This window comes from Phascolarctos cinereus, unplaced genomic scaffold (genome assembly GCF_003287225.1).
Source record: "Phascolarctos cinereus isolate Bilbo 61053 unplaced genomic scaffold, phaCin_HiC Scaffold_8;HRSCAF=390, whole genome shotgun sequence".
Classification (NCBI taxonomy): domain Eukaryota; kingdom Metazoa; phylum Chordata; class Mammalia; order Diprotodontia; family Phascolarctidae; genus Phascolarctos; species Phascolarctos cinereus.
Window position 1 is genome coordinate 44,782,195 of NW_027556291.1, and position 27,584 is coordinate 44,809,778.

The 27,584-nt window shown below is 42.2% G+C and overlaps 1 protein-coding gene across 1 annotated transcript; it reads left to right on the plus strand.

Moving 5' to 3' along the window:
* The first annotated feature begins 8,878 nt into the window (after window positions 1-8,878).
* Window positions 8,879-27,584, plus strand: RAP2C (RAP2C, member of RAS oncogene family). The gene is made up of 3 exons (XM_020969820.2): window positions 8,879-9,448; window positions 12,055-12,367; window positions 24,826-27,584. The coding sequence occupies exons 1-2, from the start codon at window positions 9,176-9,178 to the stop codon at window positions 12,331-12,333; spliced, it is 552 nt and encodes a 183-aa protein (XP_020825479.1). The 5' UTR covers window positions 8,879-9,175; the 3' UTR covers window positions 12,334-12,367; window positions 24,826-27,584.

Below are 27,584 nucleotides of genomic sequence, written 5' to 3' on the forward strand. Positions count from 1 at the left end.
CAGGCACTATGCTTTATGTTGGGAGCACAAATATAAAAGTGAGACAACCTCTGCCCTCCTATGTTTCACAGAGAAGTAAATATAGGCTATGGGATAAGGATAGAGATAGGGCTTGAATCTGTTATTTCACCATTATAAGGAGGGAGGGAAGGAAGGAAGGAAGGAAGGAAGGAAGGAAGGAAGGAAGGAAGGAAGGAAGGAAGGAAGGAAGGAAGGGAGTCGAGGGAGGGAAGAAAGGAAGGAGGAAGGGAGGAAGAGAGAGAGGAAGGAAGTAAGGAAGGGAGGAAGAAAGGAAAAAAGAGAGGGAGGGAGGGAGGAAGGAAGGAAAGAAGGAAATAAGTACCTGTCAGCATCTACTATATGCCTGGCACTATGCTAAGCCCATCAGAAATATCATCTCATTTGATCCTCACAACAACCCTCAGAAGTAGAAGCTAGTATTATCCCCATTTTACAGTTGAGAAAACTGAGGCAGCCAGAGGTTAAATGACTTGCCCAGGGTCACACAGCTAGCAAGCATCTGAGGCTAGATTTGAGCTCAGGTCTTCCTGACTCCAGGGTCGGTGTTCTGTCCACTGTGCCACCCAGCTGCCTCTATAGGGGACTTCTGGGTAAGGTAGTTCTTTTTACCAATCAGGTTGGCACCTTCTCTATAATTTAAGTCTTAGAGTGTTGGCCAGGGTACTAGAATATATATATATATGTGTGTGTGTGTGTGTGTGTGTGTATACATATATATACTAGTATATATGTATGTATATGTGTATGTATACACACCCACATATATACACATACATATATATATATATATATATATATATATACAAATATATAATATATACACACACATATACAATGATACGTGTATGTGAGTTATAACAACTGAGAGCACAAGGGATGACCTTGTCCAGGAGGTCCTTTGCTCTCTGTTTGCTTTTATGATACCTAATAATTTCATGTCGATAACTAAGTACCTTCTGAATCCAGCCTGAACATCCAGGCTCCCAAGTCCTGGAGTAGATGCTTTGTCTAGGCTTCTTAGTTGGGGCTTGAGTGACAGGATTATGACACCCCATAAAGATAACCTGGCCCTTTGGTGACACAAGGGTAACAGAGACAACTGGTACAGTTAAAAATTCATGAAGTGACAGTTATCTCTAAAAATAGGCATTTCGTGTTTAAGAGTAGGGACTTCATTATTTACCTGTGAATGTTAATGATAGCCATTAAACAAACTTCTGAGAGGAAAGCCAGCCTGGCTGATAAGCACTGGCTGCAGGAAAACAGAAACAAAGGCATACACACACACACACACACCCCGTTTTGTAAGCATTTAAAATGTTCACTAAACTCTTCCTTGGAAACTAAGAGAAATTTGACTCTGGTATGATACCATATCAGTCAGTCAGTCAATAAACATTTACTGACTACTATGTGCCACACTGTGCTAAGTGCTGCAGATATAAAAAGAGGCAAAAGATAATTCCTGCCCTTAAGGAGCTCGCTGTCTAATGGAGCGAACAAATCTGTACAAACAAGCTATCTGCATGATAAATAGGAAATAAATGAGAGGGAAGACATTGGAATGAAGAAGGTTTGGGAAAGGCTTCCTGGAGAAGATTGGTTTTTAGCTGGGACTTAAAGGAAGCCAGGGAAGTCAAGTAGTAGAGATGAGGAGGGAGATCATTGCAGACATAGGGGACAGGTAGACAAATTGCCAGGAGCAAAAACATGGAAGATCTGCTTGTGGAACAGCAAAGAGGCCAATTTCACTAGGTCAAAGAATACATGGCGGAGAGTAAGGTGTAAGACTGGAAAGGTAGGAAAGGGCTAGGTTCTAAAGGGCACTGAATGGCAAACAGAGGATTTCGTATTTGATCCTAGTGGTGATAGGGAGCTTCTGGAGTTTACTGAATAGGGAAATGACATCATTGGGACTTGTGTGGATAGATTGGAGTGGAGAGAGACTGAAGGCAGGCAGACCCACCAGCATTCCATTTCACTGGTCCAGGTGTGAGGGGAGGAGGGCCTGCCCCCCGGGTGCTGGTAGTGTCAGAGGAGAGAAGGGGGCATATTCAAGAGATATTGCAAAGATTACCTTGGCAATAGATTGGAAATGGGGGGTGAGAGACAGTGAAGTGTTGAGGATGACATTTAGATTTTGAGGCTGAGGGACCAGGAGGATGGTGTTGCCCTCTCTAATAAAAAGGAAAGTATGATGTGGGGAAGTTTAGAAGGAAAGATGATGAGTTCTGTTTTGGACATGTGGCATTTAAGATATCTACTGGCCAGCCAGTTTGAAATGTCTGAATGGAAGTTGGGGATGCGAAATTGGAGATCAGCAGAGAAGTTAGCTAGGGGAGGCCAGGTGGGGCAGTGGATAAAGTTCTGGGCCTGCAGTCAGGAAGAGTCATGAGGTCAAATCTGACCTCAGACTGTGTGACCCTGGGCAGGTCATTTCACCCTGTTTGCCTCAGGTTCCTCATCTGTAAAATGAGCTGGAGAAAAAAAAATGGCAAAACGCTCAGTATCTTTGCCAAGAAAACCCCAAATAGAGTCACATAGAGTTGGACACCACTGAAAAACAACTGAACAACAACAGAAAGGTTAGGGCAGGAGTAGATTTAAGAATTGTCAGCATAGAGATGGTAATTAAATCCATGGAAGCTGATGAGATTACCAAGTGAAATAGTATAGAGGGAAAAGAGAAAAGGGCCCAGGACAGAGCCCTGAGGGGCACTTTGGGTTAGAGGGAGTGATCTAGAAAAGGAGACAGAGAAGGAGCAGTCAAATAGATTGGAGGCAAACCGGGCAAGAATGGTGTCCTGAAAGTCTAAAGAGAAGAGTATATCAAGAAGGAGAGAGTGATCAACAGTGTTAAAGGCTGCAGAGAGGTCAAAGAGAATGAGGTTTGAGAAAAGGCCATTCATTAAGAGAACATTAGTAACTTTGGAAAGAACAATTTCAGTGGAATGATAAGGTCAGAAGCCAAATTCTAAGAGAGTGAGAGGGAAGAAAGTGGAAGCGCCCATTGTAGATGGCCTTTTTGAGGAGTTTAACTATACAGGGCAGAAGAGATATAGAAAGAGAGTTAGCAGGCCTGGAAGGATCAAATCAAGGTTTTTTGAAGATGGGGAAGACATGGGCATGTTTGTAGGTAGTAGGGAAGGAGCCAGTGAACAGGGAAAGATTGAAAATAATCAATAGAGTGGGGATGATAGAAGAAGCAATCTATTGGAGGAGATAGGATGGAATAGGATTGCTTGGGCAGGTACAATGGTTATCCTAGGTAAGGAACAAGGCCACCTCTTCATATGAGACAGGAGTGAAGGAGGAAACAGTGGCAGAAAACATCTGAATGAGATGAGATGAGAAAGTGGGGAGAAGGGATTCATAGTGAATGGCCACAATTTTTTCCTGCAAAATAAGAGGCAAGGTTCTCAGCTGAGAGGGGAGGGGAGCCATGGGAGGTTTGAGGAGGGATGAAAAGGTTTGGAAGAGCTGTTATGGAAGGTGGGATAGTGAGTTGACAAGGAAGGAATAGTAGGATTTCCTAGTAGCAATGAGGGCCCATTTGAGGTTGTGTAACATAAATTTGTAATAGATCCACTGAGAATGGTTGTGTGATTTTCTCCACCTTTGTTCAGCACTAAGTGTGAAGGATTGAAGGTGGCAGATGGTGGGAGTGATCTAAGGCTGAGGCTCAGAAGGGTATAATCAGTAGTAGTTGTCCTTTGTTCTCAAAGAGGACCAAAATGACATCACTATGTTGGGGTCAAGGTACATTGTGTCCCACTGTGGCTGCTCAGACCAATAAAAGCGTGGAAGGCTCTACCACAGGTCGGGCACAAATAATCCATGTGAACATTTGGAGTGGAGATGGCTCTGAATTTGTACATCTCATGTTTCGTTTGAGCTACTGCAATTCTGCTTCAATCATAGAGCACAGAGCCTTCTTTGATGCAAGCATACCATACTGGACGGTCCTGTGTCAGTGTCTCCCATGACTCAATGTCTCCACAGTTCTTCAGAGAGACCTTGTGAGTGTCCTTATATCACTTCTTCTGACCTTTGTGTGAGCACTTGCCTTGTGTGAGTTCTCTGTAAAATAGTTTTTTTAGGCAAACATATATTTGGCATTCAAACAATATGGCCAGCCCATCAGAGTTGCCCTCTCTGCAGTAGAGTTTGAATGCTTGGCAGTTCATCTTGAGAAAGGACCTCAGTATCCTATTCCTTATCTTGCCAGGTGATCTTCAGAATCTTCCTAAGACAATTCAAAAGGAAGCGATTCAGTTTCCGGACATGGAGCTGGTAGACTGTCCAGGTTTCACAGGCATGCAACAACGAGGTCAGCACAACAACTCTGTAGACTTTCAGTTTGGTAGGCAGCCTGAAAGCTCTTCTCTCCCACACTTTCCTTTGGAGACTTCCAAACACAGAGCTAGCTCTGTCAACATCATCATCTATGTATATATCCCTGAAAAGTATACTCACAAGGTAAGTGAAATTATCCACAGCATTCAAATTTTCTACATTTGCTGTAACCGATAGTTCCATGTGTGGATGGTACAGTGCTGGCTGGTGGAGAGCCTGTTTTCTTGGTGTTAATTGTTAGGCCAAAATTAGCACAAGTGGCAGAGAATCAATCCATACTCTGTTGCATCTCACCCTCAGAGGCAGCATTGAGTGTACAATCATCTATGAACAAAAAGTCCCACACCAACTCTCCCTCTACTTTAGTCTTGGTTGGTAGCCTTTTCGAGTTAAATAATTTGCCATCAGGGTGGTAACTGACCTTGATGCCATTTTCATCCTTATTGAAAGCATCCAAACAACATCTTTGAAAACATCATGTTAAAAAGCATGCTTCACGTAACAGCCTTGCTTCACTCCATTGGTGACTGGGAAAGCATGAGAGCATCATCCATTATCTAGCACTGGTACAAACATGCCATTGTGGAACTGGTATATAATACTGATGAAATTCTCTGGGCAACCAAATTTTGCCATAATCTTCCACAAGACCTCACCACTGATAGTATCAATCAGCGATGTGATGAAAAGGGGCTAAGGACTCAAGGGAAGAGGACAGTGGAATTTAACTGGTTTACCAAAGGAGTCAAGATGGGAAAAGAGCACAGATGTGATAGCCTGGGAGAAAACTGAGGGGTTGAGGGATTGAAGGTCACAGTGTAGGTAAAGAGCAGGATTTGGTAAGGGAAGGCAGAGGGAGAGATGGAAAGCCAATAGGTTATAATCAGATAAGAGGATTTTGGAATTCTTGACTGTGGAGGTGGCACATTTGTGGATGATGGCAAAATCATGGTATGATAAGCTTTGTGTGTGGCTGAAGTAGGTCAGAGGAGGAGGAGGTCATGGGAAGTGACTAGGTCGAAGAACTGAGCACAATTGCAAATCTTGTCTTCTAGCCTAGGAGTAAAAGGGATAGGTAAAAAGAAGTAGGCAGGGCAGAGATAGGAAAACACAACCCTCATACATTAAGTTCATTTAAAGGGAATTTTAATGTCTATTGTGCCGAAAGCATAGGCTTAAGGAGAAAGTTTAGATTTCATTTCTTTAGAATATAAGTTGAAGTAGGTATTGTTTCATTCTTTGTCTGTATTCCCTGAGCCTAGCATAGTGCCTGGCATAGTAAGAGCTCAATAAATACTTGTGGACTGATAGATAAGGGAGGGTCACTCTTCTCCAGGTGTCTTCTGATTAGAAAAAAGCCAAACAATACAGTATATATATATATATATATATATGGGACATCTGATGATAATATTTGCTAGCCTGACTTGCTTTAATCGGTCAGGTTCTTTTTTTTTAAATAAAAGCACACTAACCCCTTTCATGTGTATCTTTCTTTAAAGTCTATAAAGTGATTTCACATGTTATCTCATTTGACCCTTACAACAAGGAACATAGATATTTATTTATTCATTCATTCACCAAATATTTACTGAGTATTCACTATGTAAGTATCGGTTAAGATGGATAAATATGATAGCATCACTGTCCCTTCCCTTAAAGTCTTATAAGTGAGATGGAACATTGACAAAGCACTAGAACAAAAGATAGAAAGTGAAAATTTGATATGAGAAACAACATGGCAGGAGTTCTGACCCAGAGCTTAATACATAGTGGGGCAAAAGGGGAACCTTCATGGATGAGGTGGCATGATGGTGGGTAGAAATTGGAGAAGAAAAAAATGGGTGTGTGTATGCAGGTGTGTGGTCTCCCTGAATGGGAGCTCTTGAGCCAAGGTAAGGAGGCTAGAAAGAGTAGGGATTATTTGCAGATCAGTGGGGAGTCCCAATTGGCCAGAGCAGACAAAGCGATCTTCTTCATTTTACAGAGGAGGAAACGGATGTTCACAGAGCTTGTGGTTTGTCTGAGGTCACATGGGTAGGCAGGGACTCAAAAACCCACTCCCTAGTCCTCTTTTCACTATCTCTTCCCTGTATGGCCCATGTGAAATCAGAGCAGTAAGAAGAATCATGAAAGTTTGATTGACCCATTATGGCTCCTAAGAAAGGCTAGATAGAGCAAGCCTATGGCAGACACTTCATGTAGGAGAAAGAACATTGGATTTTGAATCGGAGGATCTGGGTTCTCCTCTGCCTTGGGTCTCATGTCCTCCTATGGTAAGAGAGGAAGTTGGATTAGGTGGCCTCTGAGGTCCCTGGCAGGTCTCTCACAGTTTGAAGGTTGCAGCTTGCTTTCTTCTTTCTGGTTGTCATCACAGCCCAATTCCTTTTCTTGGCTTCATTTTTATTCAATAGATATTTAATAGCACCACATTGTATGAGGCAAAGGGCTTCTTCTACAAATGCAGAGCAACTGTTTTGTAATTTATAGTCTTAAGAGAGTTGCCTTGGGGCTCTGAGAAGTTAAGGGACTTGCCTAGGTTTATAAAACCAGTACAATACATAGTCCAAGTTAGGAACCCCTGACTGCAAGTCGGGGAGACCTAAATCTGTGTATGACTTAATAGTCAGACATACTTGACTTGCAGTCAGGGCTCTTTATCCATCAAGTCAGGGGTTTCTAACTTGGAATATGTATACTTCTGGGGGGGGGAGAGAAGCTTATCAAAGGGGTTCAAGAAATATTTGGTAAATAAGCATATTATTCAATTGAAGTTTAGTCTCATTTCTTACATGCATGTGATCAACACTAGAATTTGTTTCCTTTTGTACTTAATAGGAGGTTCACGGAGAGACAACAGTGTATGGGGATGGAAGAAGTTTGGGAAACCCTGCACTAAATCATGCTGCTTCTCATTATTTTTATGCATACAAAATATTAGAGGAAAGAGAAGAGAGAGTATATGCCTGTAACTGGGGGTTGGGGGGGGGACGACAGAAAAAGCCTCATGAAGGAGGCAGCACCTGAGCTATCCTTTAAGAGATGGTACTGATTTTTAAAAGATGGAGGAAAGACATTCCAAGGCTAGAGGACAGTTTATGCAAAAGACAGAGCTTACAGCTCTGCATCTATGATCCTATGACCTGGGTTCAAATCCACTCTGTTGCTTACTAGCTTTGTGACCCTGGGCAAGTGACTCATGGTCACCGGGCTTTCTAGGTGGCTTCCAAGGCCCCTTCCCACTCTCTCTGATGGCTAGATTTGAGGCAGGAGAGAGCAGTCAGGAGGCCATCCAGGTGAGAGGTGAGAAGGGCAGCCCTTTGGGAAGGCTCCAGTTAACGGTTCTCTTTCCATTAGTTGTCCTGGAGGAGAGGTGGCTAAGTTTTCATAGAACAATCGCCATTTAACGGGCGCTGGATGGCAAGAACTCGGGAGATTCAGCCCCAGGGTCTACCGCCTGGCCGGGACCATGACCGTGACCCCAAAGTCAGACAGACCCCGCCCAACAGGGCGTCGCCCTGACTTCCCGTCGACCCGCCCCGCCGAAGGAGGCGGAACTTCCCCTCCCGGAAGTGATCCCGGAGCATCAGGGGAACTGGGACCCCTCTGTCTGTGTGTCAGGGAAACCCTTCCGGGCGTGGGGGAGGACTGGCCAGGCTAGGGCAGGGCCGGCGGGAGCCAGGACGGAGCTGAGGGAGGTGGGCTCGGTCCGACCGACTGACCGTTCGAGCCGCCGAGCCGGGGTACGGGCCGTCGCTGCCGCCGCCGGTCGGCCCCCTCCCCCATCCCCTCCCCCTGCCCGCCCCCTCCCTCCCTCCTTCCCTGCCTTCCTCTCTCACTCTTTCTCACCCTGCCCCTCCGCCAGCGACCGGGCAGACGTCCGCCAGACCTGGTCGGACCCGACTGGACCCGAGGCGGTGGCGGCGCTGACGGGGCGGACGAGGAGCGTGTTCCCCAAGGTAAGCAGCCGCGGCCCTTCTCTACCTCCCACCTCCATACCCCTCTCGGCAGGCCCTGGGGGGAGCGGGGGCGGGCGCGGGCAGGGCCCCGGGGAGAGGGGGAGGGGGGAGGCGGCCTAACCCGGGTCCATCTCCCCTCTCGCAGGCCGGGGCCGGACGGGAGGAGCCAGCCAGCGAGCCAGCAGCCAGCCCCGTACCTCCAACCTTGTCAGCCTCGGAGGGGGCGGCGGGAAAGGAAGGCTGGGCGCCCGGCCGGCGGCAATCCCGCGGCGGCGGCAGGAAGCCGACCCGGGCTCGGGCCCCTTTGTGTGGAGGCGGCAGCAGTGACCGTGACCATGCCCATGCCCCCCCCCAGCAGCAGCTGAGTGAGCCCCCGTGCTGCTTCTCCGGCTCCCCGCCCCCACCCGCAGCCCTCGCTTTCTGGAGTGGGGACCACTGGGCTCCTCCTCCCCTCCTCCTTCTCCTCCCCCTTCCCCCCCCAGTACCCACCCACCCTCTCCCGTGCGTCCCGTCCTGCCCCGTCCCGTCTAACCGCCGCTCCTAGGAAGGGCATTTCCAGCCCCCCCGGCAGGCAGCCAGCCGCACCCACCCCCACCCCTCCTGCTCCTCCTCCTCCTTGCTCAGTCTGCCTGTTCCTGCCCTGCCTCGCGCTCTCTTTCCCCCTGCTGGGCTGCCGCCTCCTGTCTTGAACTTCCTCATCTTCCCCCTGCTAGGCTAGGCCCTCTGCCTCTCAAACCCCAACTTGAGTTGGCAGATTTCCGCCCACCGCCCCCACGGCCTCCATAGCTGGTGGAGCCCCTTTTTATGCTGCTGAGAGGGAGCTGGTGAAGGGAAGACTGATGAGGGAATACAAGGTGGTGGTGTTAGGGAGCGGAGGGGTGGGTAAGTCTGCCCTGACTGTGCAGTTTGTCACGGGCACCTTCATTGAGAAATATGACCCCACCATTGAGGATTTTTACCGCAAGGAGATCGAAGTGGACTCTTCTCCCTCTGTACTGGAAATCCTGGACACCGCAGGGACTGAGCAGTTTGCTTCCATGAGAGATCTCTACATCAAAAACGGCCAAGGTTTCATCCTAGTTTATAGCCTGGTTAACCAGCAGTCTTTCCAGGTAATAATGATGACAACAATGGCCCACATTTCCTTAGGGCTCAGAGGTTTTCTCAGGGCTTTCTCCAGGACTTGCCTGGTGAGGTGGGTAGAACAGGTGTTGATTATCGTGATTTTACAGAGAAGGAAATGAAGATCATAGAGGTGAGATGACTTGCCCACAGTCACACAGCCAGTAAGTGTCTGGAGTGGGATCTTGTCCATGTCTCCTAACTCCAAAGCTAGCATTCTTTCCACTATCCCACGGTGCTCTTGAGTTGGATTTAAGTGGATCGTATTGATCTTAACACCATTTTGGTGCCTGCCTTTTATTTTTGAAAGGTCTGACTCTGGAAACTCTTGAGATTCCGGCTTGCCTAGAGAATTGCTCCCTCCCCATATTGTCTTTTTGTATACTATAAAAGTAAAAAGTTGCCCAGACAAGTTTTGCATAGTTTCTGGAAAAGCAAATGGAAATAAGAAGTAGGCTAGTTTGGGTATGATATTGCACCAAAGATTGGAGGGAAACAGCACTTTCTGAAATCCCTTGTAATTTTAATATGTGTTTATCAAGTAGGTATTTGGGGGCTTGGCAAATCAGAGATTTAATAAGTCATTCCCGGGAGGTAATGGTACTTAGAAGAAAAATAATTTTTGAACCCATTACTAATTGTGCAAGCAAACCTTTGAATTTTCCATTCTCTTATGACCACTTCAGTCTCAAATCCCTGATCAAGAAGAGATCTAACCCCTGGATTAGTGTAGCCCCTACCCAGCCTCCAGGCATTTTTCTTGCTTGAATTCTTACCCAGAAATTGCCTGAGTCTGTAGTGTAGTGAAACTCTTGGGAGTGGGAGGGTGTGAATGAAAGTGAAGCAGCAGAACAGAGAAAATTAACAATCAGTCAAAAGGATGAGCAAATCTAAGCTGCTTTTGATAACAAATGGACCTTAGTGGTGGGAATTCAGAAAACACTGGACATAATTGCAGATTTCTCATCTTGACTTTAGTTGAGATGCTGGGCTAGGCGTAGGCCATTTTCTTTGGTGAGCCCTCACATCCCTACTGGAAGGAGTGACTAGGGCTTAATACTATTTTAGAAGATTTACAAACATGTAACTATAGTTTGAAAATGCAGGATAGTGGTATTGACCTGCATTGACATAGGAGATGGAATTGTTTTTTTCTGCATTTAAAGTATTGAGTTAATACTGTTTATTCAAAGGACATTAAGTGCTTTATCCCGGAGGAATTCCCTAATTTCCTTTTTAGTACATTAGTACTGTAATGTCGGGTTGAACTTTACCAATGGTAGCAGCTTAATAAAACGTGATTTACTTTTTGTCTTAGAGAAATTAAGTATTGGTGATAGGCCAATCCTTATTCAGTAAGTAATTGAATCAGATCTATTGTAATCAGAACTCCAGTATCAGATGCATTATTTTCAAAGGGTACTAAAGGTGCCTTTTAAATGTACTTTCTGGGGAGTAGGGGGTGGGAAACCTTCAAAATACAGTTATTAGCTGTGTTTCTTGAGATTGGGAATTTTTGTTGTTGTTTTCATTATATCCATTTGCATTTCACCCTACTAGATTATAAGCTTCTAGAGGCAGGAGACCATACCTTGTACATAGCAGGTGCTTAATAAATGTTTGAATGGAAAAAATAATGGACAATTATCCTATCACTTTCATAGATTTATTGCATTTACTGTGTAAAGGACAAATCTCTATTCTTCCCATAGCTAGCATTCTCGTTGGTGTGGGTAAAAAAAAGCTCACCATGGGAGAAAAGTGATTCAGTCTGTAGTGTTATAGAAAATTATATTACACATTTTCCTGCTAACACTTTTAAAACCTCAGTATTCTTTGATATTGACCCCATTTTTAGCCTGATTCCCAGATAAAGGGAATGATTCCCAGTCAAGGGAAATTTTCTTTTAAAGTTACAACTTTTTGAATTATGGACAGTCAGGACCTTTGGAATGTTCAGATTAAGGCTTGCCTTAACCACACTCCTTCCCTCCCCAAAAGGATGGCTTTGGGGGACTTCTCTAAGATATTTTAAGATGTTTGCTTTTCCTGGGATAAAGGAATGTATGCAGTAGGCTTTTTAAAATGGAACATATTTAGGTGTGTTAATTTGGGTCTGGTATATCTAGAAGCCCAAAGTAAAAGCGTTCTTGTCTAAACATTTTCTCCCAGGCACTCTGAGTAAATGTTTAGGATCGGGAGTGTATGGGGCCTACAAGCCTGAACTGGGATAACAGGTGTTGCAAGGAATGATGGCAGCAGACAGATTGAGGGGAGATAGGCAACTTCTCCCTGTGCACATAAATGAAATGTCTGGAGAACTTGTTTTTAATCAGTGCAGTCTGGGAAAGAGTGATTATAAAGTTCTGAAATTGAGGCGTTGCTCCTGAGTGTTCTTTTTAGAACAAAATGTTTTCAAGCTCTTTCTTAGGGCTCTGGTTTTGTACTTGACTTCATAACATCCCTGGTGAGTGACACTCAGTAGTACCTCAAACCAGCCATTTCACATTCACCTGGGGTTCAACTGTACCAGATTTTGTGTGGCTAATGCTGCTTTCTGTGGCAAGGTGACTAACGACTTTGATTATTTAAATAGGATATCAAGCCAATGAGGGACCAGATTGTCAGGGTGAAGAGATATGAAAAAGTCCCACTCATCCTAGTGGGGAATAAAGTGGATCTGGAATCAGAAAGGGAGGTTTTGACTGCAGAAGGCAGAGCTTTGGCTCAGGAGTGGGGCTGCCCGTTCATGGAGACATCAGCCAAAAGTAAAACAATGGTGGACGAACTGTTTGCAGAAATCGTCAGGCAAATGAACTATGCATCTCTGCCTGAGAAACAAGATCAGTGTTGTACAACTTGCATCATCCAGTGAAGAAGCTAACCTCATTCATGACCATACAGAGCAGGTTAGTTAACGCTTACTCATTTGACCCACGTAAGTATGGTATTCCTTGACCACATCTAGCCAAGCCAACTAGAGCGTTGACTATTGCTGTGTAGAGGTCGCAGAGAAGGGGCTGGCCTGCTTTGGGAGAGAGGGAGTTTCCTCATCTGGGAATTCCATATGCTAATGAAGTCCTTGACTTTATGCGATACCCCACCTTGTAGCATCTTTTATTTTTCAAGATATGCTTCTACTTGCCCCTACTCCCTACATCCCTCAGGTAGTAACCTCAGACCAGCCATTTCACAATAACATGGGGTTATTGGTAAAATGATTTGTAAAATATGTCGTGTGAGTCGAAATATAGTCTAATTTATCCTTGATTTATTCAAACTGCACAGGTCAACCTTTTTTCTTTTAAAATATAATTCCAGAAGATGAGATGTGTATGTTTTTCAGATTTTAATATCCCGTGCTCTGGAGAAAGATGATAAGTAAATAGATTTCAATTATAGCATAAGTGTTTATGATTTAATAGGGTACTTATGTAATCAAATTCATGTGTACCTCCTACTTGAGGAATAAGCAATCTAATCTTTTATAATAGTAATGATTAGGTACCACCAAGTACCTTATCTTCAAATAGGAATATACAAGTTAGAGTATAAACAAGTATATGTATATCCACTTGTAGTCTAGCCAAACAATTGTTTGGCAGCAGCCAAAATCTTCCCAGGCACTGAAGATGTCTTAGTTCAGGGCTTAGTAAACAGCAAAGTAAATAATTTAGAAAGCCTTTGGAGTTAGAGAGTACACAGCTCAGAGTCCTTTTGGAAGGCGAGGTCTCAGAAGTGAATTTAATAGACGGCAGCATCCAACCAATGCCTTTTCGGTTGTCTCCTTTGTGTTTCAATCACCCTGAATGTTTTCTCTGGACTCACGCAGGTCCCAGCTATCAAACTGGCACCAAGCTAAGTTGATGGTAGCTAGGCACATGTTCTCGCTTGGATGTTAACATGTAGGTGATGGAAAACTGGGGTGCTTAACCCCATGGGCTGGCACGCAGCTAAGATGAGCCCTGTTATTGATCCCTTTGGAGCAGTGACTTGACACTGACCCCCGAGTCTCCAGAGCCATATTACAGATTGCAGCATCTTTCAGATAGTGGCTGTGGTTGTAATCGGAGGACAAGCTTTACATGTGTTCCCCCTACAAAGGACTGTCAGGCCACAAGTCATCTTCACAGCCACAGGCCTCCACCCAGATCACAGTTGCAGCCAAGTCACTTCATCTTTGAACAGGAAGACTGGTAGTGGTGCCATCTACGAAGTACTCTCATAAGGCTAGGTTTTTACATTATTATGTCGTGAAAACCCATTTATTTTCTATTCATTTCTTAATCTGGAGCCAAGACCTTGTTGGTTCATGTTGGGTCTGCATCAAACTCAAAAGGACAGTACAACAGGCATATGTAGAGGTGGTGGGTTGCCACATCCTTGCTCCCCAGTAAGCCAGCTTCAGCTCAGGCAGGTTCTGTGGTTAAAGATGAGCACATCTTTACCTTTGTATTGTAGTCTGCAGCTGACCCTGGATTAACTGAAGCAAATGATTTAAATATCCAGGTTTTTCTTCAGTTTCTTTTTATCATAAGATCATAGATTTAGAGCAAGAAAGGACCTCAGAGGCCGTCTAATCCAATCCCCTCATTTTACAGAGGAGGAAACTTTGGGGAAATGACATGTCCAACAAAGTCACTCAGGTACACAGAGATTTAGATCCAGGGTCACTTACACCAAATCAAGCCTTTTCCATCACACCACGTATAGGTTTATCAGCTTTGTAAAAGAATACAAAAAAAATACCAGCTCCTACAAACAAATGTTTTCCCAGTCTGCCTTATCCCAGTAAAGGTGCACTGACTAGGAAAAGGTGTGAAATTTGTCTCCTCTAGCATGGTTTTCATCGGCTTGGATAATTTCCAAGGTGATGATTTGTGTTAAAAATTGCTGGAGAGCTTATTTCTGTTTCTGTAAATATTCGTGAGATCCAAGAGTTGTTCAAACCACAATGTGGTTGCTGTTATCTAAAGCACCAAGGGGCTTCTTTGGCTAAGACCACTCAGCTCATCACTGGCAGATCTTGACCTAGAACTTGGATCTTGTTGACTTTGTCTGATATGTGAATTGTAGGATTGTAGCTTTAGAGCTGGAAAGGACCTTGGGGTCCATCTAAGCCAGCTCCCTTGTTTTACAGAGATAGAAATGGAAGCCAGGGCAGGGGAGGCAATTTAGCCTGTGGTTGGTCGCATAGGTAGTAAGTGCCCCAAGTGGGGTTAGAACCTGAGTCCCCTCATTTTAGATCCAGTGTTCTTTCTATTATAGTTTTTCGCCACTTTTTTTTACCTTTTCTGGGAATAAGTATCTCTTTCTTCATTGTTATTCTTTAGATGGTGAGTCAGTTGGGTATGGATCATGTGTAAGACTGCATAAAACATAGGCTTAGAAATAGATGTAGGTATCAGTAAATGTGCTCATTGCCCCAAATCGCTTATTTGATTAGTAGCAATTGCCTGCTTTGTTCATGATTTTGTTGCACATGAATGCCCAAGGGAAGAAGGTCTTGAAATACTGAGGGAGGTGAGATTTTGGAAGTACTGAATGGAGAGGAGAGCCTGGGAGCAAAGGGCTTCCAAACCAAAGCAGTTTGTGCCTCCTTCATTTTCAGGCCTGGGATGGATTCAACTGACTTCCATGGTAAAGGGAGCTCATGGGATGTTTGTTTCTCCTTTATCTGCTATGTAACTGATGTATTTTGAGATGTGTAGCATCAGTTATGGGACTTAGAAGTGTCAAATCCATTACAGAGGAAGAAAGGTCAAACTTTGTTATGCAGAAGTGATGGAAACCTTCTATAGGTTTAGGGGAAGGGCCTATTGAATTTAGCTAGATAACCCTGTTTGGGAGAAATCTGCAAAGCTTAGTATCATCCCTTTTATAATTGATAGTTTCCCCTCCTAATTGAGATGGAAATTTCATTAATGCTCTAAGAACTGCTTCTGATAACTCACCCTTTTTATTTCTTACTGCCTTTTTAATTGGCTTCATCTGTCTTTTGCCCAAGAGAATGTTTTTATAAGACACTCAACAGCTTTTTGTCTGCTTTGGGGAACTATATACGTGGCTCCTAGAACTGTTGACTCTCCCACCACTTTCCTGGGCTGGCAGACTTATTGGGCAGGACAGTGTTTGCTTTTCTGAGCATATATATAGAATTAGAGCCAAATTCAGCAATGCCTGCGTATCCTGTCTCCCTGCCAGCTTGAGGCAGCCTAGCATCCCATAGAGCAGGGGTTCTTAATCATTTTTGTGACCTGGGTATTCTTTGGCAGGCTGGTGAAACCTATAGCCCCCTTCTCTAAATAATGCTTCGTAGCCTACATTCACACATTGAAGGAAATGCTCAGTTTCAATTAAGGTTCTTGAAAATCAAGCTTCGGATATTTTTTCCCCCATCCAATTTCATGGACCCCTCTGAAAACTTACCAGAGAACCCCCTTGGGGATCCATAGACTCCAGGTTCAGAAACCCCTGCCATAAACCCTGTAGCAATGCTTTTAGAAACCTAGGTCAGTGTCACAGCCTCCCATTACCAACAGATCTTGGTTTTTTAATATATTTGGATTGTCTAAGCTTTTGTTTAACCACATTATGTCTTTCATCAGTGTGGATAATTGACAGCTGGCTGTGCTGACATACTACTGTTTGGTTATAATTATGTGAGCTACAGATGTGTTGAGAAGACTGTAGTGGAAGTCATGAGTCTGATTCCTTGTCCCTCACTGCCTCCCTCCACCCCATTCCTGTTCTATGCCAGAAGAATGGCCTATTCAGGTATTCTGCAGTCATTCCTCAAAGGGTAAAAATGCAGCAAACAAAGCCTTGAAAAATCACTATTTGGCCTTACTTCTAATCTTCTTAGCAGGCATTTTTAATTTGAAGAACCTCCGACTTGGTTCATATGGGCATTATTGTCCTCCCCCCTCCCCCCATCAATAAGGGTTGCAGTCTCCCTAATCCTGTGTCAATTGTGTCCATGCTTTCCCCCAAATTCATGTATCTACCCAGTGTACTGGAAACCTTTCTGATTCTTTGTGTGTGTGTGTGTGTGTGTGTGTGTGTGTGTGTGTGTGTGGGGCAATTGGGGGTAAGTCACTTGCCCCAAGTCAAACAGCTAGTAAGTGTTATGTGTCTGAGGCCGGATTTGAACTCAGGTCCACCTGACTTCAAGGCTAGTGCTCTATCCAGTGGGACACCTCGCTGCCCCAACCCTTCTGATTCTTTCAAGATGTGGTGGCAGGTACCACTCTGTTGTTTCTCATTTTTCACACCTATCTGTCCTCACTCCCTTTTCCAAGGTGAGACCACACATGCCCTCCACACCTTTCTCTACTTCTCACACACAGATCATTTTTGGTAATATGTTCCAGCCTGCTACTTACATTGATTTGTCTCATTGCTTTTTGAATTGCTTATCTTGGTTTTTTGGCCCCTAGGATTATTGGACACATACAACCACATTTTAAAAGATTCTTTTTCCTAAAACTCAAAAGCCTATGGAAGTGATTGTTGATAAATCAAAATAAATTAATTAAAAAAAATAAATCAAAAAAAGGATTCGTTTTCCTGGACTAGTTTAGCATTAAACAAAGTAGCATAAAACATTTTTAAAGGGGTTGGGGGTGGGGTAGGAAAGACCTATTCCAACTGGAATAAATTAGTGAGAATCCTAAACACCAGGAGTCAAGCTGATGGGGTGGTGGTCTTTTTATGCCGCCTCTCAGGTCTGTTACTTGTCATTCTGGTTTACTCCTAAGGGAGGGAACAAACCCTTCGTTCAAGCCGACATAGGGCGACCAGACATCGGCAATTTTGATAATAACAAAGCCTGTTGAGTGGTGCAGTGGTCTATGGAGTGATTCTCTGTTTTTTCATCTTAGTTAATCTAGCATACTATTTCTAAATATAATGGAACTTACTTGCATTCTCAAGTTATTTTCAGTAGCTAATAAAACATAGAAACAGAATTGTTTCTATTTTTTTTTTCAGCTTTTAATTAGACGTGTTATTCTGGAGATTTTTAAAATGTGTGTTGTGGGGGTCGGGGGGGGGGGATTAGTCAGATGTAAGTTGCATTTTGTACTGGCAATGCTGACATTTTAATAGCCAAGTTTATTATTAGTTACATCAGCTGTTACTGAGCCAAGCTGGGATTCTGTTGACAGAAGATCTCTTTTGGTTAAATATCTTGTTCTTACTCCCCAGCCTTAATTTGCATATAGTCTTAAAACTTAAAGGGGGGGGGAAGAGTGCTCATTAAAAACACATACCTGCCATCTCATTCTTCATTGTGAACAAAAGTTAAGAGGCCAATGAAGGGAGTGAAGGAAGTTTAAGTGACAATTATATACTTTTAAGGTCTGTAGAAGAACCTGGCTTGGAGGGGAAAGAGTAGAGGTATTTCTTGACTCCTCCCCTAGTCCTTCACTCCCCCCCCCTTTGGGTACTTAACAAATGCTTATTGATTTGAGTGCTTTCCTTCAGGTATGTGCCTCTATTGTGATAGTTTGTCTCTTGTTCTGTCTGTTCCCTATTTATAATCACAGCTTTAGAGACGGAAGGGACCTTCAAGGTCATCTAGTCTAACCCCCCCCCCCATTTTACAGCTGTAGGAACCAAGCCCTATTGAGATTAAGTAATTTGCCCAAGGTCATACAATTAGTAAGTAGCAGCACTTGAATTTTTTTTTTTTGGTAGCACTTGAATTTGAACCCAGGTCTTCTGACTCCAAATGCAAAGCTCTTTCCACTGTGCTACTATTTAATTCCTTCCTTTTCACCTTAAATTTGGGCCTTGTTTTAGAATGAAATGTACTTGAACTCTTTAGTTTTACTCCATTACCTCCCTAGCTTAGGGCTATCAGTAGAATAAACAAAAACTGCCTCCTGCCATTGGAGTGATGCCACCAAGGAAGTGTTCTGAGCTCTATTACAGGAAAAGTTCTCCAATTGGATTCCAAAATCTAGGAAAATCTTGTCAACTGTTGGAGGAAAGGCATTCTACTAGAATCCAAAGGCCGTTCCAACATCCTTTGTTCATTCCCAGGCTTAGAAAGATCCAAAACAGAACAGATCATTTAGAATTGACTGAGTAGAGGCAGACTCTGTGATCTACATGGACACTACTAAGAAGAACTATCTTTTTGTGTTGTGATTGGGGCTGTTGATTGATGATTCGATTTGAGATTTCTGTGCAAATAAATTTAGTCTTTTAGTCAACCTAAATTCATATTTGCACAGAATCCCCTAACTTTAAGACTGGAAGGTGCAATTCTGTCCAGTCTCTTCATTCTACAGATGAGGAGGCCCAGAGCAGTTAAATGAGTTGTCCATGGTCTGAGGACCTCAGAGGCCAGGTAGTCCAACCCCACCCTACCCCCAATTTTAAAGATAAAGAAACAGGCTCAGGAAAGTAAAATAACTTGCCCAAGTGTCATTCAGGTAGTAAGCTACAGAGACAGGATTTGAACCTAGGGCCTTTGACTCAAGAATTGGTATTCTTGCCCCTGTACTGTGATGCAGATAGCTGGTTAGTGACAGACCTGGGCCTGGAGCCCAAGGATTCTGGCTGTGGCTAATATATGTTTTGCACACTATGCTGTTACCTCTGTAGTGAAGTTTTTGTTAGCAAAACTAAATATTTAAGCTTTGGGGTGGAGGTATGTGAAATAAAGGTGTGCTTGGTGGCATGATGGAAACTTGAGAGTTGAGGACAAGGATGACTTATGTTGTGTCTTGGACACAGCAAGTGGTGTCTATGCAGTGTGGTTCCAGATGTGGACTGAATGGAAACTGAGAGTTTCTTTAAGACTTGCGATACACCTATGCCGCAAAGACTTCTGGGATACTTTGAAAATGAATGAGAATGTCAGCGTAATGGAAATTTTGCTGTCAGGGTGTGCAGCAATAACATTTACCTTTCTTATTCTGTGAAATTCAAATTTGACACAAGAGACTCTGTTGGTCTTTTTTGCTTTGTGTAAACTTTTGCTCCAGGATTTATTACTGTAAAGAATTAAAATTCATTACCAACTTGCCAAGTGGCCTGTGTGAATACTTTCTGTATGTTGAAGGAGTCATAATACCAGTACTGTTTTAGAACTGACATGAAGATTTATCTCTGCTTCCAGATTTAACTGGAAGGTTTTCTCCCCTGCAGATTCTTGGTGGGACCATATGGTGTGATGAGAATATTTGGGGTGCAAGGAGTAGTAAATAAGTCAGTTTAAAAAAACAACCTCATTGGTGTATTTATTATCTTTAGTGATGTGGGTAATTAAGTGGCTTGTGTTCTAGCTGTTTGTCTCAGAGGAAAAAATTATAACTACTTTTTTGGATTTGGGCTTAGAGAATACATGAAATGTAAGGTAATCCCCAATCACAGTGCCTTGCACGTAGTAGGCTTGAATTGAATTCTAAGAAATTTTTAGCTTTGGGGAGACATGATGCTTTTAGAAATTCCAAAGAGATATTTGTGGTTGGTTATGTGGACGGCCTAGCAGCAGACTCCATGTCCGTCATCTGAGGACCCGCCTAGCTAAATTTGGAGAGTAGTCTCATCATGAGGTTGGCTGGGAGGGCATACATTTTTCAGTTCCAGCAGCTCTAGAAAACCATCTCCTGAGGCTTAGGCAGAGATCCAAATTTGGTCAAACCAGAGATTCTTCTCTCACCCCCCAATCTTTTTGGTCCCTAATGGTCATAATTAACATGGAAAATGTCTTTCAGGGTGCTTGCTGAGCTTTTTTTTTTTCTTTAACTTTTTTCTTAAGTCTTCTGACAGGTGATTTTTGAGTTAGGATCTTCAAGGCTTTCCCTCGTGTTTCCCAAGTACTCATTGATCAAGGGTTTTTTCTGCTTGAGTACAGAATGAGTGCTCTCTGGATCCATTTTCATATGGTCTTTACAAATATTGTATTTTTAGCATTAAATGGTTATTTGTGTAATATTCAAGTATAGGTAGTAGTTTCTTTTACAAAGTAAATGAGAAGAAAGTGGTGTAAGACTAACTGTAGGGATCTGCAGTTTCATCAGAACAGGTACTTTCCCAAACCAGGCAGATCATGACCCCTCCCTGCCTTACTCAGTCTTTATGAGCTGTTGTGGTTAAAAAAAAAAAATCACCACCTGGTAGCCAGGATGATAGGGAGGAGCTATCAGACAATAAGCATTTATTAGGCACCCACGATGTGCCAAGGCACCCACTATTATGCTAAGCACTGGGGAAACAAAGGCAAAAACATGGCCCCTGATCTCAAGGTGCTCATGTTCTTAGGGGAAAGACAACATAGAAATAACCAGGCAGATATAAGATATGTGCAAAGCAGTTGGGAGGTAGATGAAGCTGCTCCACATTTAGCCATGTCCTCTGACGACCCAAGTGCTTCATCATTGTGCCATACGGTATGACTTGACAGAGTTTGTGCTTCAGTAGCATGGCCTTCACAGCCCAGGGTCCTCAGTGCACTCACTAGGGTACAGTTTTAGGGGAAGAGAGAAAGATAACTTGGCTGACTCATACATCTGCTCAGTGGTAAAGATGTGTCAGGGGCATCAGTAATCATAGCTTGCTCGATTAAGAGCTAGAAGGGAACATAGAGATTATAATCAACCTTTTTATTGTACAGATGAGGAAACTGAGGCCCTGAGAGACTAACTTGCCCAAGGTCACACATAGAATCATAAATTTAGAGTTGAAAGGGACCTTTGAGGCCATTGAGTTTTAATCATTTTACAGAGAAGGAAGCCTTGACCAAGGTCACGCATAGAATCATGGATTTTAGAGCTGGAGGAAACTTTAGAGGCCAGTTGAGTTGAAGGCCATGCTTGTACAGATGAGGAAACTGAGGTCAAGAGAGATGAAGTGAGTTGCCCTAGGTCACAACGAGTCTCAGGATGTGAACCCCCCATCTCCCTGGCCTCAAGGCCCGTATTTTATCTCCTCTACTTGATCACACTTCCTGTCATGTGATGATAATCTTGCCCAGTGAGTAGATGTTATTTTATCAAAGGAATGATCCTTATTAGACTTGATCTATAATTATATTGGCTGGTGTAAGAATGCAGATTCATATGAAGGGAAAAGAATATAATTGTGCTATCTGTGACTCTGAAGGCTTTAGTGGTTATTGAAATGAATCAAATATGCTCTTTGTAGTCTGGTACTTGGAGAGTTGCTCCCAGAATATCCTTTGTCACAAGCAAAATCAGAGTATGGACTTCTATATGATTAGAACTTGAAAGGAGGAAACTTAGCATTTTCCTGAGAGCATTCCTTTTCCGTTGTGGAAGTCTTCCTCCAATGGTTCCACTCCATGGTATGACAACCCTGACTTCTCTAAGACTGTGCTAGTGGTGTGGAGGCCCTGGCAGGTCCTACCGAGCTGGAAAGGCTTAGAGGACTGGACTGGCGTCAGACTGTCTGTCCGTAGAGGACCAGACCACCTCAGTCTGCCAGGTGATTTCTTTATTTATTTGATTTGCCTTGGCCACTCATTAAACTGTTGACTAAAGACATGGAGGGGGGTTTCTAACTGCAGTTGTGGAGGAGGCAGTGCCTACATGGCTGAAATCGTGACTCCTTGAAATGTTACGGTATGCCCGAAGTCCTAAAATGAAGGTGGTTTTCATTTACGCTTTGTGTGTGCATTGGGGGTAGCAGCTGGAAAAGTGTGATATCCAGTGATGTTATAAATACCCAGGCAGAAGGGAGAGGGGAGGAAATTCCAGCAGCTGTGAGGTTGGAGTCTGGGGGATCCCAGAACATAGAAAAAAAATTGAGTTTGTGCTTGGGGTTTTGTTTGTTTTTGCCTTTCTTTGTATCCCCAGTGCTTAGCATTGTGCCTGGCATTAATATATGCTTGTTGACTGACTTGGGCGGGGGGGGGGCGCAGTGAGAGAGAGGGATACTTGAGATATGGGAAAGTGATTTACCAAGTGGGAACTATAATTCTCAGCTTACCAAAAGTCCAGCCGTCATCTTATCCCCTTTATCACCAAAAGTTGTCAGCTCATTCCATTAGGAATTTTTCCCAAGGGAACAGATCTCCAAGTTTTATAATGGGTGTTATTGAAAAATTAAATTTGTTCTTTTGAATTTCACGTTACAGGCAACTTGGTTGCAATGTATCCATTTGATAGTTATTCCTTTATTCAAAAGTAAACGTTGCAGCAAGCATAGTACGACCTTGACTTTCTAAGCATTACTTTATTACATATTGGTAGGCAGTAAATATGACCTTGATGGGCGTTAAATTTCAATTCACAGATTTGTTATTGACCATTTTAGAATAGTCTCACCCAGAGCTAGCATTAATGAATCATGGAAAATGGTGCTCATTCAAATAGTAAGTCCTTGCCATAGTCCTGATATTTTTCTACTTTCCATTTATATTTCCCCCCCTTGTTCTATACTTATTAATGGACGTACTCTTCTATGGACTGTTTGGCGTTGATAGGTAACTGTAGCTGACTAGGCGGCCATAGCGGTCCTTTCCACCTCTCAAGTTCTGTGATTCTGTCAACGTCCACAGGACTGGCAAGGTTCAATACGGTCGTCTTAGAATTCACAGAAGTGAAGCAACATGTTTCTTATATTTTTATTAGTGTTTTTGTCTGTATTGCAAATAAAACTAAAATAAAATCATGGAGTTTTAGGTTTGGGAAAGAACTAAGAGCCCATCTAATCTAGGGGTTTTTAACTTTTTGTGTGTGTTCTGTGCCCCTCTGGCAGTCTGGGGAGGCCTCTGTTCTCCTTTTCAGAATAACGTTTTTAAATGCATAAAATATATAAGATTACAAAAGAAACTACTTATACTGAAATCCAGTAATCAAAATATTTTTTTAAAAGTATAAGAACCTCTCATCTGAACTAATTAACACACTGCCCTTTTACTGATGGGCAAATTGAAACCCAGAGAAGTGACTTGCTTCCAAGGTTACATATAGACCTAATGGGAGAGAGGGGATTAGAGTCAGTGCCCTATTTCATAAGCCTATGGAGAATAATGCGGTGGATGTTCTCTGTACACAAAGTACAAGTTTTAGGCTGATTGGTTTCAGAAAACCTAATTCATTATAATACTTTTTCCCTCCTGAATTTTTATACCTAAGATTTCAAGTTTCGGACTGCTTTTATTAAAATTTTGCCGTTAACAGTAGCAGTGTTTTTACTATAAAATCTAAGCCTTTTTCCCCCTTGTGTACAAAATTAGAAAACTTTTATCTTTTTGCTGTTTTTATGAAAGCTTATAAAAAGGCACATTTGGTAGTTTGGGCTAAAAGTTTTGAATTCTTTTCTAATAATAAATAAAAAAGATATTAGAATACATTGTACTTTTGTGAAAAATACAGTTGAGATCATCTGTCTTGGAGAAGGTATCCTTTAGCACTTAATGCACACAACAATAGCACATGATTCTTTACTATTGGGTATTGTGTAGTTCATTCTCTAGAGGTGCTTTTCACCCTAGAACTTCAAGCTGGGAGGGAGCTTGGAGACTAATCTAATCCATGTTCGCTCATTTTCCACCCTTTGGTTCTAGCATAGTTCTCCCACTAGCCATGCCTCCATAGATAAGTCACTTTTCCTTTCTGGGCCTCAAAAGGATTTCACTCTGTGTCCTCTCATGTTCCTTCCAGCCCTATCAGTCAGTGATCATCTATTAGTCTTGTTGTCTGACCCTCCCCTTTTTGTGCTATTTAGATGATGGGATCCTGGTAAGGTGGTGAGTGAAGCCTTTATTTTGCAATTGACCCTAGATGGGCTCTGGTTTTGCAATGGGTTTACAGTACTTTTCTTGTTGAATGGAATTATGTGTTCCAGAACTGAACATGTGTTCTCTTAGCTTGCAAATTCTCCAAAAAACTGGATTTTGAAAGCATCATGCTTTCAAAACAAAACAAAAAGCTGATAAGTATGCATATAAGTGCTAATAATTTTCATCCTAAAACCTGAAGGCACCCAATAAAATACCAAGTAGGAGTGATATTTGTCCAGTGGGATCTGCTTTTAACAGGAATGTTAAACCTAGAAGGACTTTTCAAAATATACGATGTGAAATACATACCGTTACTGCGTTTTAGTATAATGCCAAAGGCAGAATTCCCTTCAAATGCCATTATCTTGTTTATGCGTCTCTTTAAAATGAGTTTTTCACCTTTGTGAGTAGTGAACATAGTGAGGTACTATCTTAAAATCTTCCTTCTGTCTCTCTTATATGTGGGCGTATGGGCATAAAGCCATCACTGCTCTGTGTATTATTTTGGAAAGAGAAAAAAATGTCCAATGAAAGAGTCTTGATGTTGAAAACATGTATATTCTCATATTTCCTATATTTGCACCAACCTTCTTGTCTTTATTGCAGATAAAACTCAGAGGGAATTTGCACAGATGCTGCTTTGGACAACTTGACAGCCTGGGTTGCAGAACTGAGCCTTGGTAAACCTGTCTCGATAACAGCATGTTGCCATACACCTAATTAAGTGCATAAGGTCCACAGCCTTCAAGATCCATAGACCTTAACCAAGAATGCTTAGCACGTTTACCATAAGTTAAAATAGATTCTTTATCAATCAGTCCTTTTGTAGCTTTCTAAGTTCTTATTAATGGTTAATATGCAAGGGTTCATTTTTAATATTTTAATTGATTTCTTTAATCAATTTCTGAACTTGTATTTATTAAATACTTAAACTCAGTATTACCTACTCAATGCCTTTTAAAAGTTTTAATGGAGAATAAATTGAGCCTTAAACAAGTGGTTACTTCTGTATATTACCTCGCTCCAGTGCTTCAATCTATTTGCGAAAATATTTGTTTCCTGAAATGGTTGGTCGATATTTTGAGACTTTATGTTTACGTGTGACAGTGTTGTAAGAAACTAAAGATCCTATCTTACCTGTATGGATATAATATCCCTTTTCTCATCTGATGCAGCCCCGTGATCGGGTGCTGTAATTGACACGTTCAGAAGGTGGAAATTGCAATTTGAAATGGACTGTAATATTTAGTTGAAGGGATTTTCATGATTTTTTTTTAATATGATTTGCAACATTGAGTTGCAGCTGAAGCATTTTCGCTTCTGTGAAGTTCTAAATTTAGTTATGACCTACTTTTAACAATGCCTTTGAAAAGGGATAATGTATTCTAGGTAAATTAATTTCGTATACCTGCGCTCAAATATCTCAGCTTTGCCTGGCAGGTTAGTAATTTACATCTAGTCAGTTTCTGCACATGTAAAGTGAATGCAAATAAAATGATTTTACATTTTATAGTTAATATTTGTCTTTCTGAACAATGTTTTAAAGCAATATTTGTTAACATTTTCTTGCACTGTCACAGTTGCTTTTTTTTGGTTGTTATTTCCCAGTAAACAGGTTAGCAACAGAGACAAAAATCAGTGTAAGGTAAGGGGGGAAAGCACCCATTTTTTTCCAGTGCTCTGAATTGCAAATGCACTCTGAACAGCCATTGACTTCCCTGTTGTTTACCTGATCAACACATTTTGTCTGAATACTTGAACATTTTAACAGTAACACAGGTATTAAAACAGAAAAAATATATAAAGAATAAATGATGCTTTTTCTTCCGTTTTAACATGTGTACAAGCGAGCTTTTTCTAGCAGTGGTTTAAAGTTTTGTAAGTTTTCCAATATTTTGCTTTATCTTCAGTTTTAGTTTTGTGTGTGCCTGTGTGTGTGGGCGTGTGCGCGTATGTTTTGCAGAAGTGATGAACTGCAGCTCACCTACTGCACCAAAGTTGTAGATCTTAGCGGCCCAGCTTTAGTCATTTGAACATGCTTCTAATGAAAAAAAAAAAAACCAAAAGGACTCTTTTGACTTGTAATAGCTAAAGACCGTTGGCCAACAAAGCTCTAGTATATGCAGTGATGGTTATGGGAGGTGGGGCAATTGAGCATTTCATTGTGTGCGATATTCAAGTACATCAGCAGGTATCACCAGGGCCTACTACGTTGCCATCAATGGTCTTTGTGACCAATTTTTCTGGAACAAAAATTCTGATTGAACTGTTTGATTCTCCATGATGGCGGACTTTAGGTCCCCATGAAATTCTCTGAAGTTAAACCTCCTAGTCTTAGATATGTAATTTTATGGTGAGAACGGAGGGCTAGGGATGATTGGAATACTTTTCCCTATTTATAAACTGCTTGAAACCTGATCATTTCGGTTTGCACTTTAATACCACACTTAAAACCAAACACTGTATTCAAAGTAGATTAGGTGGTGGTGGTTAATCTTTATTAGCTATACTAAATAATAGGAGACTCAAATAATTCATGAAGATTTTAGTTTTCTGAAAATTGTGGGTTCTTTCCTTTAGGTAGTTTTCTCTCTCTCCCCCCCCCCTCCCTCTCCCCTTCCCGTTCCCTATTTCTCCTTCCTCTGCCTCCTTTCCCCTTCCCCCCCCTCCTTCTTTTGCCTTTCTCTCTCCTTCTCCCTTCCCCTCCCTGTCTTACTCATTCTTTCCTGTCCTTCCATTTCTTCTTTATCCCTCTCTTCCTCCTCCTCCTCTTTCTCAAAAAAAAAACAAAAACAAAAACAACCCAACATTTTATACAGGGGTGTGTGTGTATATGTGTGTGTACACATGCACACACATACATAACATACACAGTATTCATTATTGACCTCAGCAGCAAATTTGACTTGAATTACCTTAGGATGACAGGAATAGGGGAAATAGGAAGTAAAAATGGTTTCTCCAGCACAGTTTTAAAAAATAAAAGGGACCAAAAGTTATTTTAGGCTTCCTCAATAGATTGCATGTAAAGTTGCTTATTAGGTTACGAAACTGCTATTAAATGCAATATAGGTATTGTCTTTGCCAGCTGTTCAGATCACTGCAGGGGGGCTCTGAAACCACCAGAACCTAGCATTGTGTATCTCATGTACTGTAGCTTTATCAGTGAACAGTGAAGTCTGGAATACCAAGTGCAAAATTTGAACAATGACCTATAAAGATTTGTAAAATAAAGTTTTTCCAATAGACTTCATTCTCGTCATTTTGTAAAAAAAACAACCAAAAACCAAAAACAAACAAAAAACAACCTTACAGTCCATCTGTTTGTAACTTTTTTTAATAAAATAGACATCTGTATTACTTAA